We start from the raw sequence: 19299 nt of genomic DNA, 5'->3' as shown, positions 1-19299 counted from the left end.
GGGGCAGGTGGTCTTGAGGAACAGGCACTAAAGCTGACATAATTGACAAAGAAGACAGAAGTGGGCTAGAGGCTATAGTCCATGGGCACAGTGACTTGAAGAGTTAAGTGCAGCTTGCACTGAGAGGCAGCAGATGCTCTGGGTGCGGGGAAGGGCGGGGGACGAGGGTGGTGGCCAAGGACGCTCTTGGACGCAATGTTTCCTCCCTTCAGGAAGAGGGCGCTGCATTCAGGCGCCAAGAGGGAGAAAGAGGAAGACGTGGGGGAGAAGCAAGTCCACGTTGGGGGCTGACGCATGCGCACAGCCAACCGTGCCCGGTTCGGCTCTCCTCTTGTACAGAGGCGCGGATTGGACCCGAGGGCAGGGCATGATGGGTAACAGGACCAGCGGGGTCCCCCACCGGGCGGACTAGTAGGGGGTCGGATTTGGGCGGATCAGCTTTCGCGGTCCTCTCCCCGCAGAACTGACGTGTCCTGGGTTCCAGACGACGGGCATTTCCCACGGGGCCGGAGGGTTCGGGGCGTCCGGGACTGAGGAATTCTTGGGGGTTGCCACGGGGTGTGGGGAGTTGGGGAGGGTGGCTGCAGTCCCGGGAGTGCTTGCAGGTGGTTGGGCCCTCGAGTTCCCGGACCTGCCGAATCTGCCTGCGGCTCCTGGAGGGAGGGCTGGGCCTGACTCTGCGTGTCTTCTCCACTCCAGTGGTGGGTACAGGCACCTCGCTGGCGCTCTCCTCCCTCCTGTCCCTGCTGCTCTTCGCTGGGATGCAGATGTACAGCCGCCAGCTGGCCTCCACCGAGTGGCTCACCATCCAGGGCGGCCTGCTTGGTTCCGGCCTTTTCGTCTTCTCTCTCACTGTATCCGTTTTGCGGGGGAGCGGGCAGAGGTGTTTGAGGGTAGGAAGGGTGGTGGGCCACTCAGGCTTGTACCCTTCCCATTAGCCAAACATCTCTGCCCCCGTTGCACGTCCTACTCCTTAACTCCCTCAACCCAGGCCTTCAATAACCTGGAGAATCTTGTCTTTGGCAAAGGATTCCAAGCAAAGATCTTCCCCGAGAGTAAGTGAAAATTGGGGGTTGAGTATTTGAACTCTCTCCAGTAACCTCCCCCAACACGGTACTGAATTTCCAGGTGCTTAATTAGTAAAGGTTTTTTAGGAGGAAAAAATATGTGTATGAAGACTGTCTGGAGACAGATGATGGTTTTGGATGCAGCACTTTATCTAGCTCCCGGAACTGGAGCTAGAAGAGAGGGCCTCTGAAAGCAAGAAACTCAAGTTACTTCCTGGCCAGTTCCCAGGGAAGGTTTGAGGGGAACAGGCAGGTTTGGGCCTGTAATGAATACATCCAAGAAGGGATGTTCTTTGTTTCCACCAGAAAAAGAAAAAGAAGGGCCAAATCAGTTGAGGGGTTCCGAGGTGAAATTGACCCAATATTAGTGAATTCTGTTTGAGATGATTGTGAAGAGCCTAAGTATTAGATACACCAGCTTTCTGTGTCAGCAGGAATCCTGACCAAATTAGAGTAACTGTCAGATTGTTTTCCTTTTGAAACGGTTCTAATCAAGAATTGATGATTCAGTTATTTATGGAGAATTAAGTTCATAAAGCCAATTAGGCGTCAAGGCCGGATCACCTAAGGGATGCCACATGCCCCAAATGGACAGCAGATGCCACCTCTTGTGAAGCCTTCACCTGGTAGAACAAAGACCTGTCACTGTAGCCCTCGTTTCTTTGTCCTCCTTATGTTTTGCTCTTTCCACCTAGGCTTCCGGAGGTCCTTTCGTACAGCGGCTTCAGAACTTCTCTCTGTTAGATTTTATTTCTAAGTGTATTGTCTTCATTTACTTCTGAAAGAAACCTTTGTAGTGTGGCAAGCTATTAGGCCCTCTTCAGGTGCCCTGCCCTCCCCAGCTGAGCAGGTGGGATTGCCCTTGCTATCTGCCCTCCCACCTTCTCTCTAGTCCTACTCTAGATGTCTTGAGACCCTTTTCTGTCCCCATGGGTGTGTGTACCCAGACACTCTGCTCTCCAACTTATGTCCAGGAACTGAGGCCCTCGACTTCCATAACTAGCCAGCCAGGTTAATGAATTGATCCCCATTGTCTGGCTTCTGTTGGAAAGGCCTTGACTCTCTTCCTTAAATGGGAGCAAGCCTTGCCCTTCAGATTCTGCTGTCACCTTTCCTTTTCCTTTTTATTGGAGGGAATCCAGGATAGAGAAGTTAAGTGATATTTGGGGCAGAGCTGGTAATGAGCGTGCATCTCCTACCTCCGTGTCCTGGGCATCAATAAGGCCATCTGAGGTCCTCCTGCTGTTGTCATGCCCTTCCCCTCCAAGCAGTTCCCCCAAGATTCAGAGGGCCCCAGATTTCTTCTAGACTCCACATATGAATGCCTGGTGTTTCCATTCTGACCACCCTCCTTGTCCCCTCTTGCTTCCCCAGTTCTCCTCTGCCTCCTGTTGGCTCTCTTTGCATCTGGCCTCATCCACCGAGTCTGTGTCACCACCTGGTAAGTGCCTGACAGCTGAGTAAGGGGTGTAGCATCCTGTCCTTTGGCACCCGATCCTCCTGTGATGGTTCCAGACTTCCCCATACGTCCCTCCCACTCTGTTCTCCCTCTGTCCCCTTCCCCATTTTCCTAAACCTGATCCTGGATTCTTTCCCTCATGCTGGTATCTGTCTGCTCTAGGAGGCACCAGGCTGGCAGCATGCCCACTGATACCATGACCTTTCTCCTTCACCCTGTAGCTTCATCTTCTCCATGGTTGGTCTGTACTACATCAACAAGATCTCTTCCACTCTGTACCAGGCAACAGCTCCAGTCCTCACACCAGCCAAGGTGACGGGCAAGGGCAAAAAGAGAAACTGACCCTACATGTTTAATAAAGTTGATTCTTTGTAGCTCTGTGAGCTGTGATATGCTGTGGGCCTGTCCTGCCCATCGCTGCATGGGCGTGCAGAATGTTGGGGCAGATGGGTACTTGCTGTTTTCAAACCTTGAGGATGGTGGGGTTTCCTTCCTCCAAGGTTCATTTTTACCAAATATTTATTGAGTGCCATCAGTGCCAGGCACTTTGCCAGGCACTGGAGTGGCACATACTTGTGTGAGAGTCTCACGGAAGAAAAGTGCATGAATGATCAGCAGTCTTGCCCTTTGGGAAAAGGGCTAAAGACTGCAGTGCAGGAATGCCTGCCCCTCGGAACTGGAATAGATCTTGGAACAGAGGAGTAAGGGAGGGAAAGGCCCCTCACCCCTACACCTCCCCATGGGGTTCCATTTAACCTGTGAGGGCTTCGTTACTCTAGCTCCCCACCCTGAGCAAATGAGCCTCCTGCCCCTTCTGCTCCAGGTCTGCAGGTGGGAATTCCCTACTGATGTTGCCCTCCTAGACCCATCTGTTCTTCAGCATGGATGTCTGCCCGTGTTTAGAAAGACTCCCAGGTTGATCACTGTCCCTATCCTCTTTGGTCTGTGCCTTCATTTTTTCTCCTCTGTCTCATAGCCAAGGAATTAAGAAACTTCCTAAGTTTTAGCAAAGTGTTGAATACATAAAACGATAGGAACAAGGCCACCAGCCTTGGAGCCAGCCTTAATGGAAGTGAGGGATGTGACTTCTCAGGTCCTGCTCTGTCCATGCTCTGCCATGAGGAGTGCCTCTCTGTCCAGAGAGTCTGTCCTTTGGGGCACCTAGGCACCGTCCCTCTTGCTGGGTGGTGTGGGCTTTAGGGTGCTTACCGTGCCTTGGTCAGCTTTGTATTCTCCACAGTGCCTGATAATGGGCAGTGAGGACTGGTGGGTTGGTTGAATGAAAGAACCTGTCCTCCTAGAACAGAAAATCCTGTACATGGGATGTGGCTGAGTTTGGGAATGAGACCCAATGAAGATGAAGAAGTGAGTCAAAGGAGTTCTGGTCAAGGATTAGAGGTCCCCCCTGCCCGCCCCGCCGCCCAAACCCCCATTTGTAGCTGGACTCCCGGACCCTTTCTCCTGTATGCCTAGGCTGAAGGAGTGCTATGCAGTTTACCCACATTGGCTGCAGAGGGCGCCACGAGCTCACATCTTCCTCCAGGAGACTCGCACCACTCCCCTGCCTGTTGGCCCTGAGGGCTGGGAGGGTTGCTGCTGGGTCTCAGGGTTCTTGCTGAGTCTCTCCGGTGGAAGCCAACTCTTGGAGGACCCGAAAGACTGGCCCATTCGGAAGGGCTGAAGCCTGAATCAAGTATTCTTGCTCTTCCAGTCTGGGAATGGAGGCAAAGAGAGTTCAGTGGAGACCAGAGCCTTCCTGAGGGGGAATGGTAGCTCTAGGCTCCAACTTACTTGGTGATGGTTGGGGGGTTACCGTATGTGGGACCCTTGGGGAGAGGAAAGGTTGTCCAAAATGGGTCCTGGACCTCCGGGGAGGCTGGGTTAGTTCTAGGTCTCGCTTTGTCAAACCTAGACTTTCTCCCGACCTGGAGTGGGAGCAGTGGGCAGAGGGCTAGGCCCCAGCCCAGGTGAGCATAGACACAGCTGGGGGATCTGGCCACCTCAGGGCACCATGCCTTCCATGATAAGAGCTTGTGTGGGGCCAGGTTAGGGGAGGACAGGGGAGAGCCTGAGCAGGTGCCAGGACAATGTCAAGGGATCTGGGCACCTGCTGCCACCCACTACATAGGCATCAGGGACAGTATGTGGCCAGGAATAATGACCCCCTGCTCAGGGAATGGGTGCCTTTACCAGGCAGGTTGGTGCTGACCTCAGCTCTCCACCCAGCCTATCCCTGGGGTGCCTAGCTGCCGGCTGCCTCCACCTGACCTACCAATTAACCCTGGGAAGGGTATCCCAGACACCAAACACCATCATTAATTAAGGGGGCGGGGCTTCCCTGGTGGCGTAGTCTTTGGGAGTCCGCCTGCCTATGCAGGGGACGCGGGTTCGTGCCCCGGTCCGGGAGGATCCCACATGCCGCGGAGCGGCTGGGCCCGTGAGCCATGGCCGCTGAGCCTGCGCATCCGGAGCCTGTACTCCGCGGCGGGAGAGGCCACGGCAGTGAGAGGCCCGCGTACCGCAAAAAAAAAAAGTAAGGGGGCGTGAAGCCATCATGGCTTCTGGAGACCCGAAGGTGAGAAGGGCAAAGGTGTAACCTCTTGGCCCCGGGATGCCTGGGTCTCTGCACCACCCCGGAGGCTGGAGGCCTAGGGGAGAGATGGGCGGTCCGCCCCTGGAGGCCAGAGGGAAGCCAGGTGTTTCCTCCTGCTCCCTCACACGTGGCCCTGACACCCGCCAGCGCCCGCTGCCTGCTCCGGAAACAGGAGTAAATAATACAGCGGGAGGGGGCCTTGGATGCTAGTGGGGGGTGCTGGCGGGAGAGGGCTCCTGACCCAGAGGTGCGCTTCTTGGGGCAGAAGGTGATGCCACCTAAAAAGAGGGTGGTGGGAAGGTGAGATGAGGGGGCTCCCCTGCCCGGGCAGAGGCTGGACTCATCTCGGGCTGGCACTGACATGAGGGGATGCCTGGCATTTAGGGCATGCCAGAAGGTGGGGGGGGCAGGGCAGACAGGGAGGGGGAGTCTACGCCAGGCCTTGGCTCCAGCCCTTTCCGGACCTTATTGTCCTTGGTGAGAACAGGACGCTGTCCCGTTCCCACTGCCCGGCCCCCCAGCTCTGCTCCCCAGGGGCTCGGGAAGGATGTTGGGAAACAAGAGAAGCCAGAGATTGGTAGAGACAGAGATGCTGAGAGACACAGAGACAGATACAAAGGGGAAAGTTTCAGTCAAAAGCAAGTATTGAAGTTCATTGTGAGCTTGAGCCAGCGCTGAGCGCTATGGGAACAGTGAACGAATGGGAAGCTGGAGGCCCTGCCCTCAGGGACCTCTGGACTGGCCTGCCATAAGCACACTCCTCCTTGACTTAGGGTTACTCACAGAGCCATCTCCTAAGCAAACAATAGGCAGAACCCTTGTGCGTGCACAGTTGGTGGCACTTAATTGCTTCACCTCAACTACATTTCGTTTCCTCCCTCCCAGCAGGCTGGAAGTTCCTCATGCTCCCAAATCCCACCTCCCGACCCCCTCAGGGCTGAGAGCAAGTTGGCCACCAGAGATTGCACTATAAATGCTATCTGGTTGAGCTCCCACCCTGGCAGAGAGAGAAGCCCCCTAGCTGGCCCTAGAATTAGGCACTGCATTACCTGGGGTGGAGGGCAAAGTGTGAACTGCCTGCCCTGGGGCAGGAAGCAGGCTTTAGAGCTGCCCTCACCCCCACCCCGCCCCCACCCCCTGCTTCCCCTGGGCCTCGAAGAGCCAGCTATTCCCACCCCAGCCTCCGCATCCCTGGGGGCTCGGGGTGGGCCTCCTTCCTTCCAACTCTCCTACCTGGGCCCACAGTTCTCAGCAACCACTCCCCTGGGAGACAGATCCTCTGAAAAGTGGAGAGAAGTCCAGGTTCCTTCTGTCTACTGAGGTTCCAGATGCACTTCAAAATGAAGAAAAACTGAGACATGTTTGAAATGTGTACACTTGACAAATTAACACTTTTTAAGACAAAATGATGTTACAATATAATCATGCTAGTCGCAAGGTCATTACAGGATTTTTAGAAATGTTTCCCTTCACAGGGAACTGCAGGCCCTACTTTATCATGTAAAGTTCTATGATAATGGGCATATCAGAGTCATTGTAGGATTCCTTCTACTTTTGTATATATTTGAAAATTCCACAGTAAAAGTTAAATCATTTGTACTGTAAATCCCTTCTTTCTGTTCTGTGGGAGGGTGACAGTGTGACTGAATGAAACCACACTTGGAGATAACTTCAGAAGCCTACATTGGAGGCCCCGTGTGGCAATGAGGCCTGAGCCATATGGCCTTTATGGTCTTTGAGGAGCCCTTCTCTGAGAATTCCACTTACCTCAAATAAGTTGGACATGTTTCCCCTACTTTTAGGCTGAGACGGTAACAGAAGGGACTGAAAAGTGGGATTCCCTTCTGCACAGGTCAGGACCCCACAGAAAAACCTCCCACACACCCCCATTCTGGACTGAAAAGTGGGATTCCCTTCTGCACAGGTCAGGACCCCACAGAAAAACCTCCCACACACCCCCATTCTGGACTGAAAAGTGGGATTCCCTTCTGCACAGGTCAGGACCCCACAGAAAAACCTCCCACACACCCCCATTCTGGGCCAAGAGTTGCTGTGAGGGCTGCTTCAAGGGAATTTCTGGGACTGAGGTGCATGTATACTGGTGTGTGAAGGCCTAGACTAACCCTCCAGGGAGATCCCTCCCCTTCCTGTTCTCAGCCTCCAGCCCCCATTTCCAGCCTCTGTGACCCGGGCCTTTTTCTGACTCAGACAGCTTCAGGTTCTAGACATATGTGGGGCAGTAGGAAAGAGCCCAGGTCTTGAAATCAGACAGACCTGAGTTCTAGTTTTGGCTCTGACACTTACCAGGTGAGGGTCCTTGGGCAAGCTGAGTGATCTCTCTGCACCTTAAATTCATCATCTGTAAAATGAGGATAATAATACTTGCCTCAAATTGTGGCAAAGAGGATTGGAATTAAATATCAACGTGGAAGAGCCTAGCATAGCGCTTAACCTATTAGGCATTTGACAAATGTCATCTTCTCCCACGTGATAACAACCATGACCTTGCCAGCCAACTTAGTGCTTTACAGATATTCTCAGTTTCAACACTTACATCAACCTTATGAGATTGACATTCTTACTCTGTGTGGTTAATTTTTTTTTTTGGCGGTACGCGGGCCTCTCACTGTTGTGGCCTCTCCCGCTGCGGAGCACAGGCCCCAGACGCGCAGGCTCAGCGGCCATGGCTCACGGGCCCAGCCGCTCCGCGGCATGTGGGATCTTCCCGGACCGGGGCACGAACCCCTGTCCCCTGCATCGGCAGGCGGACTCTCAACCACTGCGCCACCAGGGAAGCCCTGTGTGGTTAATTTTATGTGTCATCTTGGCTGGGCCACATTGCCCGGATATTGGGTCAAACATTACTCTGGATGTTTCTTTTTTTAATTTTTTGGCCGCACCGTGTGGTGTGCAAGATCTTGGTTCCCCGACCAGGGATCGAACCCGTGCTCTCTCCAGTGGAAGTGTGGAGTCCTAACCACTGGACCACCAAGGAATTCCCACTCTGGATGTTTCTGTGAGAGGCTTTTTGAATGAGATTTACATTTAAAATAGGAGTAAAGCAGATTGCCCTCCATAATGTGGATGGGCCTCATCCAATCCACTGAAGAGCTACATAGAACAAAAGACTGACCTCCCCAGAGAAGGAGGGAATTCAGATAGCCTGTGGACTTGAACAGCAATGTTGGCTCTGGCCTGCTGGGTTCTCTCACTGGTCTATGCTCATGTGGGCTAGGACCTGGCCCTCTGCCCACTGTTCCCAGCCCCAGTCAGGAGGAAGTCAAGACAGAGTGAGACCCTGCAGATATTGGGTTTGCCAGCCTCTACAACTTCATGAGACAAGACCTTAAATTTCACGGATATATCTCCTATTGGTTCTGGTTCTCTGGAGAACCCTGACTAATACATCTGTTTCAGTGAAATGAAATGGGGTAAAATGCAAGAGAGGTTAAAACAACCTGCTCAAGATTATAAGGGAGGACTGCCCTGGTGGCGCAGTGGTTAAGAATCCGCCTGCCAATGCAGGGGACACGGGTTGGATCCCTGGTCCGGGAAGATCCCACATGCTGCGGAGTAGCTAAGCCCGTGCGCCACAACTACTGAGCCTGCGCTCTAGAGCCTGCGAGCCACAACTACTGAGCCTGCTTGACACAACTACCGAAGCCCGTGCGCCTGGAGCCTGTGCTCTGCAACAAGAGAAGCCCCCACAATGAGAAACCTGTGCACCACAACAAAGAGTAGCCCCTGCTCGCCGCAACTAGAGAAAGCTCACATGTAGCAACGAAGACCCAACGCAGCCAACAATAAATAAAGCAAGAAAGAAAAAGAAAAAGATTATAAGGGAAGGCAAGGCTGGAGTTGAAATCCAGATCCATTGGTATTTGCCTTGATGCTTAACCAACATGGTTACAACACAGCATCTGATCCCTGCCACCCCTGACCTCATCTCCTCACACTCTTCCCCATGCTCCTCCATCCCACTCCTGGCTTCCATGTGTCCCATGTGCCACCCCATGGCCTTTGCACATGCTGTTCCCACTGCCTGGAACAGCCATCCAGCAGTTATCTACACTTCTATGTCCTTCACCTCATTCAAGTTTCCATGCAAATGTCTCAGAGACACCCTTCTGACCATGCTATATCACATGGTACACTGTCACCCTTTAGCCCCTCACCTAGTTATATTTTTCTTCACAGTACTTCTCACTACTTGATACATTAAATATTTGTTTGTTTCCTGTCTGTCTCCTACCATTTCATTGAAGCAGTTTGTTTTCATTGCAAGCTTCATTGGAGCAGAGATTTTGTCTCTTTTGGTCATTAGAATACTGCTTGACGTAGGTGCTAAATACATGTTTGTTAAAAGAACCAAGAACCCCACTAGCCATACACCATTGTCACACTTTGAGCTCTTTGCTAAAACTCAACTTCCAGCCTGCATCAACTCCAAACTGCTGAATCCTCAGAATCAGCTGAATGTTTCTGTCAGCGGCCAGCCCTGTTTCTGGATCCCTCCTGCCTCAGGCTATTGTCTTTTCCCATCTTGGTCTCTTCTAGTTCACCTGATTCACCCAGACCCTTCTCCAATCAGCAGCACAATCTCTGATGCACTATTTCTCCTGAAAGCCCGGCTGTGATTTTGTCTGTATGTGTTTTTGTGGATTACATGTCTGTCTGTCCTGTCACCCCAACGGAGCTGTGGGTGCCCTGAGGATGCTGATAGAATTAACACAATCTAATCACCTGGAACCTTCCTCAAGGACCCAATAATCACCATGGCACCTGCTGCCTGACAGGACACACACAGGCACACATGGGGACCTCCCACTTCTCTAAGGGGGGAAGATGCTGACCTGAGGGACCAAACCCAACACAAATACTTTGTTTTTAAACATCTTTATTGGAGCATAATTGCTTTACAATGGTGTGTTAGTTTCTGCCTTAAAACAAAGTGAGTCACCTATACTTATACATATATCCCCATATCCCCTCCCTCTTGAGCCTCCCTCCCACCCCTCTAGGTGGTCACAAAGCACGGAGCTGATCTCCCTGTGCTATGTGGCTGCTTCCCACTAGCTAGCTATTTTACATTTGGTAGTGTATATATGTCCATGCCACTCTCTCACTTCGTCCCAGCTTACCCCTCTCCCTCCCTGTGTCCTCAAGTCCATTCTCTACGTCTGCATCTTTATTCCTGTCCTGCCCCTAGGTTCTTTAGAACCATTTTTTTTTTTGTAGATTCCATATACATGTGTTAGCATACAGTATTTTTTTTTGTTGCAAATTTATTTTCCCAAATTTCTTACCATTTATTTTATAATTTTGTCCTTTATTTTTACTTTATTAGGTAATCTTTTTTCTTGAATTTTATTTATTTTTTATACAGCAGGTTCTTATTAGTTATCTATTTTATACATATTAGTGTATATATGTCAATCCCAATCTCCCAATTCATCCCACCACCACCCCACCACCACCACTTTCCCCTCTTCATGTCCATACGTTTGTTCTCTACATCTGTGTCTCTATTTATGCCGTGCAAACTGGTTCATCTGTACTATTTTTCTAGGTTCCACATATATTGTTAGCATACAGTATTAACACAAATACTTTTAAGGGGTCTTTCTTAGGTAGCCTGACCCTGGCTGGCCTTTCCAGCCTCACCTCCTGCCACTCCTCCATGAAGCAGTCTTTGTGCCAGAGACAGACACAGAGGGTTACTCACAATGCCTCTCAAGCCTCCCTGCCTTTGTTCAGGCTTTCCCTTGGCTTTGCAAGCTCCGCCCTCAATCACCACCTGAATTCTCTTACTCATCTTTCCAGTATCACCTTGGGCTTTAGGGCCTATTTGATAGAGGCTCATGCCTTTCCTGAAACAGTCAATCCCTTACTGTGTGTTGTACGTAATTTTGCATATTCTCCCATCTTTAGTGCACTTTAGAATAAGGGCTCCACGGGAATTTCCTGGTTGTCTAGTGGTTAGGACTCTGTGCTCTCACTGCCGAGGGCCTGGGCTCAACCCCTGGTCGGGGAACTAAGATCCTGCAAGCTGCGAGGTGCGGCCAATAAATAAATTAAATAAATAAATAAATAGAGGGCTCTAGATTTGGAATTTGTCTCTCACTGAAACCAAAGCTTGCCAAAGGTGGGACTTCCCTGGTGGTGCACAGTGGTTAAGAATCCACCTGCCAATGCAGGGGACACAGGTTCAAGCCCTGGTCCAGGAAGATCCCACATGCCGTGGAGCAACTAAGCCCACGAGCCACTGCGTGCCTAGAGCCGGTGCTCCACAAGAGAAGGCACCTCAATGAGAAGCCCATGCACCGCAGAGAAGAATAGCCCCCGCTCGATGCAACTAGAAAAAGCCTGCGCATAGCAACAAAGACCCAACACAGCCAAAAAAAGCTCGCCAAAGGAGAAAACTCCAACAAATGTGAGAAAACTGAAGCTCAGAGGTTAAGTTACTTGCCCAAGGTCACATAGCTAAGTAAAGGAAAGAGGCAGGACCCAACCTCAGGACATCTGGGGCTCTAAAAGCCCAAACTTTTAACCCCCAAGCTGTACTGCCTTTCATACCCTGCTATAATCACGTGTACTTGTGGCCTGCTGTAGCTGCAGAAGGGTAACGGTCTGTAAAAAGATTGAAGAGAAAGGAATGGGACCATAAGAATCTGCTGGCTTTCATCCAATGCTATCCAAAGCCAAAGACCCTGTGTCCAGTAGATGGGAGTCTCTGGAGTAGTTATATTTCCTGGGACCAGGACAGCTGGGTCAGCTTCGCTGGAGACCATCAAATGCTAACCTGTCCTTCCTTCTGCCCCTCATCTTACATTTATAGAAGCCCTCTGGGTTTCCCACGCTATGCTTGGTCCTGGAGTTACAATGGTCCTGGGTGGCCCAAGCAGGGAAACAAAACACCTACAGCTCAACATGGCAAGTGCCATCTATAAAAGAGAGACTGTGGGAGCTCAGAGGAGGAAGATGGTGTCCAACCCTGCAAGACAGGGTCAAGGCCCAGGAAGGCTGCTTGGAGGACGTGTTACTTGAACATTAGAGAAATATGTACCCACATTTTCTTGTGGCATATTTAGGGTTTCACTTTTCACATGAAGTTTTGTCTAATGCACTGTGAATTTATTTTAGTATAAGATGTGAGGTTGAAATATAACTTAATTTACTTTTTCAAATGGTAAGCTTGTTGCAAATGTTTTTCAAATAATCCCTCTTTCCTCACTGGAGATGCCATTTCTATCATATGCTGAAATGGTGTATGTTCGATCTATTTCTTCACTTTTTATTCTGTTCCATTGATCTAGGTAGGGAGATGCTATACCTTAGTGGCAAAGTTTGCAGGCTCTGCAGTCTAGTCTGACTATCTGGGGCGTACCTGTTTCTTCATTTGCGAAATGGAGATAATAATAGTACCTACTTCATATGGTGGCTGTAAAGATTGAATGAGATTATGCACGTAAAGTACTCATTACAGTGCCTGGCACAGAGTAATCAATCAATGAATGTCAGCTGCTATGACGATCCCTATCTGCCCATTCCTATACCAGTAACCCAGAAAGGTGAAATTACTAAGCATATAGCTTTGAGTCAGAGGAGACAGTCTGCTACTTACTACCCTGCATGACTTCGGGCAAGTTACTTACCTTTTACCTACTCTCCGCTTTGGTTTCCTCATTCATACATGGGGATATAAAAGTACCTACTGCAGCCTGTTGTGAAAATCAAACATGCAGTGTCACAAAAGGCATGACACATAATAGCCCCTCAATGAATGTTTAATCTTCTGCTGATTATTATGAACTATAATTTATTTTCTTTTTATGTGTTGCAGGGCAAGCCCCTTCTCATTATCTTTCCCCCCAAAATTTTCTGGGGAGTGGCAATCTTTCAGGGCCACATCTATTGTGGGTGAATAAGATAGAATTTCTGGATCTGCAAGGCTGATGCCTGGCCCCTGAACTGTGTTGAAAGTCGCTGTGGCTAGTGAGGTCTTGAGTGGGTTACTAGTAGGATTTTGGGGAAGGGAGTGGAGGTGGGCCTTTGAAGCTCATATAGCAGGTTTCTAAAAATATTTTAATTTTGCCTTAATTTTTACTTTAACAAAGGAATTTGCATAGTTTAAAAGGCCAATTATATATATTAAAAAAAGGCCAACTAGTTCTGTAAGGCATTCAATGAAAAATAACAGTCCCCTGCTCCATTCTCCTACCCCCTCCCTACACATACACTCCTCCATAAACCACTCTCAAGTTTCTTGGCTGCTTTTTTGGGTACTACCTCTATATATTTTTTGTTTGTTTGTTTGTTTTTTGGGCAGTGCTGCACGGCTTCTGGGATCTTAGTTCCCCGACCAGGGATTGAACCTGGGCCACAGCAGTGAAAGCGCTGAGTCCTGACCACTGGACCACTAGGAATTCCCAATATTTCTAAATAACATGTTCATATTATTATTTTTATTTTTCTATTTTAGATATAATCAATTGACTGCCTGCCATGGAAAATGAGGATATAGTTCTCTCTAATCCTGACTCTCTCCATATACTCCCCTCCCCCACCCTCTCAATTCAAATATATTCCAAATTTTAGTTAAGTCAACACTTAGTGTTTACATTATTATGGCTGTGAAAATATTCTACACAGCTGAGTTATGTAGTGTTTGTGCTAAGACTCTGTGGATCTGAAAAAACTGGTTTTATTAATTAACATCAGGGATATGGGGCTGAGAAACTTTGTTCTCTAAAATCATACAGTCACAAGTTTTCTGTTTGAAATCAGGCAGTGAGAATGGAACGTCCCACTGTTGCTGGAGGTTTAACGCATGTTGATCACTTTGATACAGAGAAGCAGCCTCGATTTCCAACCTAGGTGCAAAGCTTCAGATAATTGGGGTTTTGGACATAACATTGTACAATTATCTTAATTATGTAGTTATCTATTACATAATTATCTAAAATTAGTTAACTTTGTAGTTTCCAAGTGGATTCTCAGTTCACTTCTCAGTCCAGGCTGTTGTTAACTCCTTCACTTACATCTGTGCTTACCTTGAACCTGTCAAAATACTGCTTCATTTAAATATCACCTGAACTCAACCACTTCCCATATCCTGCAATGACCTGGCTTTTTCCTTTGTTTGATGAGTGGCTCCACAGTTCCCCTGGTGTGTGCTCTCTCTTGCAGCAGTAAGTGAATAAACCTAACTATCCAACTACAGTTATGTTCTTAGTGGTCTTTATCAGACAGGCTTTTATAATTCTCCTTCCTTTCTAACTCTTTGTTTTCCCCGAAGTTAATAATTGCCTGACCTTTTCTTTCACTCGGTTTTCTATATACCTATCATGAATTCATCCCCCAAATTCTGAAAGACGTATACACCTTCTCTTAATACCTTAAACACATCAGGTGATTCCTCTGTCCCCACAGTTTTTTTCCCTTAAAGACACCCTCTTGAAGCACTTCTTCTTCTGGCTCCAAGTCTTACAGGTTGCTCCTCTGAGTTTCTCTTTTAAAATATGACAACCTCTGTTCTAACACCTATCTCAGGGCACCTGTTGTCAATGCATCTGCTTTCCTGACTCCTGCTTTCCTCCTTCCACCCCAGAAGGGTCCGTGTCTTGACATCTCTATTTCTCCAAAGTCTGTCGTGACGCTCAAGAAACGTTCCACTGACTGAATGAATAAAAGAATAAATAAGTGAATAAATGAATGAATGAATGAGTGGAATTTTTGTGCAGGAGAAGTGAGTTTAAGAGGAACGATATTACATTCCCATCTAGTCGCAAGGCTTAAGGGTGTCCTCAGGCTGTCTACAAGCCCCACGCCAGCTTGGAGCGGGGTCTCGAGGGAGGGAAGCAGCACCGAAAGCCCTCTGGGCCCAGGTCGCGGCTGCAGGAGCGGAGCCGGCTGAGCACATCCTAGGTCAAGTCCGCGGCCACGAACTTGCCAGACGCCGCTCGAGGACTACAACTCCCAGAAGGCCGCGCGGCGGCGGAGCACGAGCCGTGGAGGATTCCGGACGCTGACGTCGGAGCCGTGCGGCTCTGAGAAGACGCTGGGCTGAGAGGTAAGTGTAGGAGGAGGTCTGAGGGTTGAGAGTGGAGGGCGGAGGGCGGGAGCGACAGAGGAGCGGCCCTGAGGTTAGGTGGTACGGAGGTGGGGGTGAGGTAGAAGGACAGGGAATGGGTCTCAGATGAAGAGCGGGTAGCGGGGTGTCAGGGACCTCGAGCTCTGCTTCCTCTTCCCGCAGTGACCATGACGAAATTAGCGCAGTGGCTGTGGGGGCTGGCGCTCCTGGGCTCCACCTGGGCTGCTTTGACCACGGGAGCCCTGGGCCTGGAGCTGCCATTGTCTTGCCGGGAGGTCCTGTGGTCACTGCCCGCCTACTTGCTGGTGTCCGCCGGCTGCTATGCACTGGGTACTGTGGGCTATCGCGTGGCCACTTTTCACGACTGCGAGGACGCCGCCCGCGAGTTGCGGAGCCAGATCCAGGAGGCCCGAGCCGACTTGGCCCGCAGGGGGATGCGCTTCTGACACCCTAACCTCATTCCCGCACGGACAGCCTGCTCTCCCCTCCCCCATTAAAGCGCAAGTTTATTTTCTAACTTTGGTTTGAGTATGGAGTATGGATGATGGGAATTGGGGATTCTGTGTACCAGCTGTTGATAAGTGAGAGGTAGAAAAGCCACCTTCCTGAGGCTCTCTCAGCCTTTATCTTTGCATTCTGCTGGTACTTCCTCCTATTTGCTCCGAAGGAGGCAAAGACACCGTTCTCAAGATGTCTCAGTACGGAAAAGTCATTTCACTTTCCTGGTCTTTTTAGCCCTGTTAGGAAGGACTTCTTGAAGCCTATTCTTCTTCATAACATCCAAGCTCTGTTCTTTTTAAGGCCTTCCTACGTCTTTACAACTTCTTGGTTCTTTCAAATACCTTTTCGGAGCCAACCCTACCAGCCCAAGAGTAACTGTGGATCAGACAGTTCCCGTCTACCCTTCACCAAACCAGGCAGGTTGACTATCCCTGAACAGAGAACGAGCCTTGATGGGCAAGGGGTAGGAAACAGTTTATTTTAAGGCACATTCTAAAGATTTCCCCCGACCTCCCAAATTAAAAAATAAAATCTTGAAAAAAAAAAAAAGTGATTCATCTCCCAGGTTCCATCCAGTCTTCTAAGTAAAGCCCTTTCTTTAGTCCCTGGATTCTCAAAGCAGTTCTTTTCCTTTACCACAACGCACTTCACCAGTGGAGGTGACCAGCAGGAAGAGCTGAAACAAGGTTTCTTTGGTAGTATGTTGGCATTAAGGTGCCCAGTGGTCAGGTGAACTCCCTCAGGTTTGTAGAAGTTGATAGTTCCTGTCTTGCTCCTGGGGGTATTTCCAGAAAAGCCAGAAGCGAATGAAGCTGGTGAGGATTCCTGGAAGGTTGGGCACCTGAAATCACAAGGGCTGCTATGAGGAGAGGAGCTGATTTTCCACCTCGTACATCTGTCACCCCGCCCCTGTTCTGCTTACCACAATGTAGGGATCTTTTAGTCGAAACCCATAGAACGTCCAGGAGGCAGAGGTGAGGAGGGTGGCAATGGTGAGTGAAAAGGAGAGACGTTGGGTCGATTTAGTACGAATGACCTTGGCCTGTGGGAAAGGATGAAGGACACTCCTAGCAAGGCACATAGTAAATCTCCCACCTTGCCTAAGAATTTCCTCAGAAAAAAAGTCAAACGTCCTCCCTGATCTTCTGTTACCCAACCTTTCCCTCCTGCCCCCCACTCACCCAACTCTACTAACCCGTCTCCTTCCAGGATTTGGGTCTTTCCTTCCTCTGGAGTATAAGCTACAGTCTCTGGCTATGGGAGACTTATCTTCCTTTCCTCCCTGGACACCCCCACTCACCAAGTCAGCTAGTGGTGAGAGGTACATACTGATGGTGAAGACACTGCAGAAGAGGCCCAGCTGCTGAAGCCGGGTCTCAGTGTCGGGCACCAGGAGCCAAAAGTAGCCAAAACCCAGGACAAGGACCCCCAGCAGGGTTGCAGTCTGAAGGAGCACAGCATGCTGCAGAGGAGAGAGTAGCCTTACTTCTAGATGTACCAGGAGCCCTCTCTGACTCTGCTGCTGGAATTAATTCATCCTGCCCTCTCCCAAGCTCCAGTTGAGGAGCCAGCCTTTGCCCAAGCCTCCAGTATTGCACTTGTTACATCCTCTTTCCCACCAGTGGCTTGAGCACATGTCTGATCCACGCACAACCCTGGAGGTTTCTAGGAGAGGGAAAGGTATCCTTTTTTGGTGAGCTTGCTACACAGAGTAGGAGCTTAATGCTTGTGTGAATGGGGAAGCAGAGCGGATCATCTCACTCTCAGCCACTGGCACTGACTTTGAAGGAACTATGGAGACAAAATCCCTTTCCACTCAGGTTGCTGGGCAGCAAGGCACCATCAGGCTAGGCAGAGCTACCAGCTTTGTCAGAATGGGGGACAATATGTGAGTCTCAGCAGGCTGGCTTCATGGCGGAAGGAGGACTGCAAGGCTGGAAGGGTGTTCCAGGAAAAGTTGGCAGTACCAGCGTGTCATAGTCTTCTAGGAAACAGTGTTTGCCCTGCCAGCAAGGCAGGGCAGGGCATGCAGCAGAGGAAGGGGCTCTACCTTCCGATGGCAGTAGTGCAGATACACCAAGATATACAGGGTCTGAAGCACAGCACCCACGGCGTTGACGACGATTAGCGTCCAGTTTCCCTTCAGGGCCCCATAACTCAGCCAGCTCAGGTTGCTGCAGGGTGGAGGGGAGGGACATGGGCTCGCGGGGTTGAGTGTGAGCGGGGGACCCGAGGGGCCTCGTCCACATTCCTCCTCACCCCTCCCCAACCTCCCTCAGACAGCCTTTCCCGCCGCAGGCATCGCCCCTCTCACTTGACATCCGTGGTGAGAAAGGGCAGGAACTGGACACTGTCCACACTCCGGGTCATCCGCATGTGCTTGAGGTCCGAGCTGTAACGGGGACCCGAAGGCAGGGGGGAGAGGTGGAAAGGGAGGACCAGGCTGCTGAGGCGTCGAAATCCCCGATGCCTGTCATCCTTTCTGGACAACTGCAGACCCCCGGCCCTACCCTCAGCACCCTGGCCTTCTCCCTCAGGGAAAGTGACCAGCCTTGCCCTTGTACCCCGGCCCTCTCGACCCGATTCCACTTTGACCCTAGGTTCCAGATGCAGCCTGGGGCTGCGGCCACGTCTCTGTCCTCTCTCTCTCCTTTCCTGACTTCCTGGTCCTGCCCCAGCCCAGCCCGTCCGCGCTCTCACAGGCCGGTGGAGAACATGCCGAGGGTGAAGAGCACGCAAGCTCCGGAAAGAAGCGAGTCGGCCAATCCGCCCGCCTCCATCCCTCCCCGAGTCGGATCCCGAGCTCGGCGCCTGCGGCCAGCTAGCAGGAACCGGAGCCCGCGACGCCGGAGCCCCGCCCCTTTGCGCCCCCGGCTCCGCCCCTGCGCGCTCGGCCATCCCCCCCCGGAAACTGAACCGGAACCCGGCCCACCCTCAAGCCGGAGCTCAGGCCCCGCCCCTGCGAGGGCCTGTTTCGACCCCACCGGCCCGCTGTCGGCGCGCAGGGTTTCGTGTCTTCCCGTTGCTCTCGGTTTTCTGGCCGGTCTCCTTCCTAAGGCTCCGCGGATTTGTCCCCGGCATCAGCCGCTCCACACTCTGCTTACTCCTTGGATCACCCAGACCCCCAGCTTCAGCTCACTTTCCCACAGGCCGCTAGCCTACGTGGTAGAACTGAAAAGCTTGCTACCCGGACTTCAACACGCTTTCACGGAGGGCCGCAGCTCAGAACTTCAGTTACCCAGGGATTGGGAGATTTTTCGCTGTTTGCTGAAGCCTCTTTCCGGTCTCTTCCCTAAGTAACAGGGACTGCCAGGAATCACCAAGTCTTTGTGTGATGCCCTCCCCCTTCAGCCACACTGCCGGCTTTCTGTGACTTGGCCGATCCACTGGACAAACGTGTATCACCGACCCCCCTAGTCCAACCAACTTGCTGCCGGGAACTCTCCCTCCCAGACTCCCACACATCTCTGCTGGTGGGGCTGTGGGGCGAGCCGCATGCCTCAGCTGGCAGGCGTTCCGAGCGGCTGCCCTGACTCACCCAAGAGCCTGAGTACCTGAACAGTACGCCAAAGCCCAGCGCTGAGAG

At 51.0% G+C, this 19299-nt stretch overlaps 3 protein-coding genes across 6 annotated transcripts; 2 read left to right on the top strand and 1 right to left on the bottom strand.

The window, feature by feature from the left end:
• Window positions 1-219: 219 nt before the first annotated feature.
• Window positions 220-2909, top strand: KRTCAP2 (keratinocyte associated protein 2). Its single transcript, XM_032653730.1, has 5 exons — window positions 220-374; window positions 700-854; window positions 992-1055; window positions 2442-2508; window positions 2748-2909. Exons 1-5 carry the CDS (start codon window positions 368-370, stop codon window positions 2866-2868), a joined length of 414 nt encoding a protein of 137 aa, XP_032509621.1. The 5' UTR covers window positions 220-367; the 3' UTR covers window positions 2869-2909.
• Window positions 2910-15123: 12214 nt separating this feature from the next.
• On the top strand, window positions 15124-15729 carry DPM3 (dolichyl-phosphate mannosyltransferase subunit 3, regulatory). Its single transcript, XM_032602379.1, has 2 exons — window positions 15124-15191; window positions 15375-15729. Exon 2 carries the CDS (start codon window positions 15380-15382, stop codon window positions 15656-15658), a length of 279 nt encoding a protein of 92 aa, XP_032458270.1. The 5' UTR covers window positions 15124-15191; window positions 15375-15379; the 3' UTR covers window positions 15659-15729.
• Window positions 15730-16166: 437 nt separating this feature from the next.
• On the bottom strand, window positions 16167-19204 carry SLC50A1 (solute carrier family 50 member 1). 4 transcript variants are annotated; one of them, XM_032654602.1, is made up of 6 exons: window positions 18952-19204; window positions 18028-18105; window positions 17764-17887; window positions 17014-17175; window positions 16636-16755; window positions 16167-16554 (listed from the first exon to the last, which is right to left on the bottom strand). In XM_032654602.1, the coding sequence occupies exons 1-6, from the start codon at window positions 19176-19178 to the stop codon at window positions 16453-16455; spliced, it is 813 nt and encodes a 270-aa protein (XP_032510493.1). In that variant the 5' UTR covers window positions 19179-19204; the 3' UTR covers window positions 16167-16452. The 4 variants fall into 4 exon arrangements, with proteins under 4 accessions (XP_032510493.1, XP_032458243.1, XP_032510504.1 ...); XM_032602352.1 differs by lacking the exon at window positions 18952-19204 and adding an exon at window positions 18414-18615 and having other exon boundaries at window positions 18014-18105; XM_032654613.1 differs by lacking the exon at window positions 18952-19204 and adding an exon at window positions 18414-18578.
• Window positions 19205-19299: the final 95 nt, after the last annotated feature.

Source organism: Phocoena sinus, chromosome 1 (genome assembly GCF_008692025.1).
Source record: "Phocoena sinus isolate mPhoSin1 chromosome 1, mPhoSin1.pri, whole genome shotgun sequence".
Taxonomy (NCBI): Eukaryota; Metazoa; Chordata; class Mammalia; order Artiodactyla; family Phocoenidae; genus Phocoena; species Phocoena sinus.
Note: the sequence above shows the minus strand (reverse complement) of the source record. Positions and strands in the feature narration are given on the sequence as shown.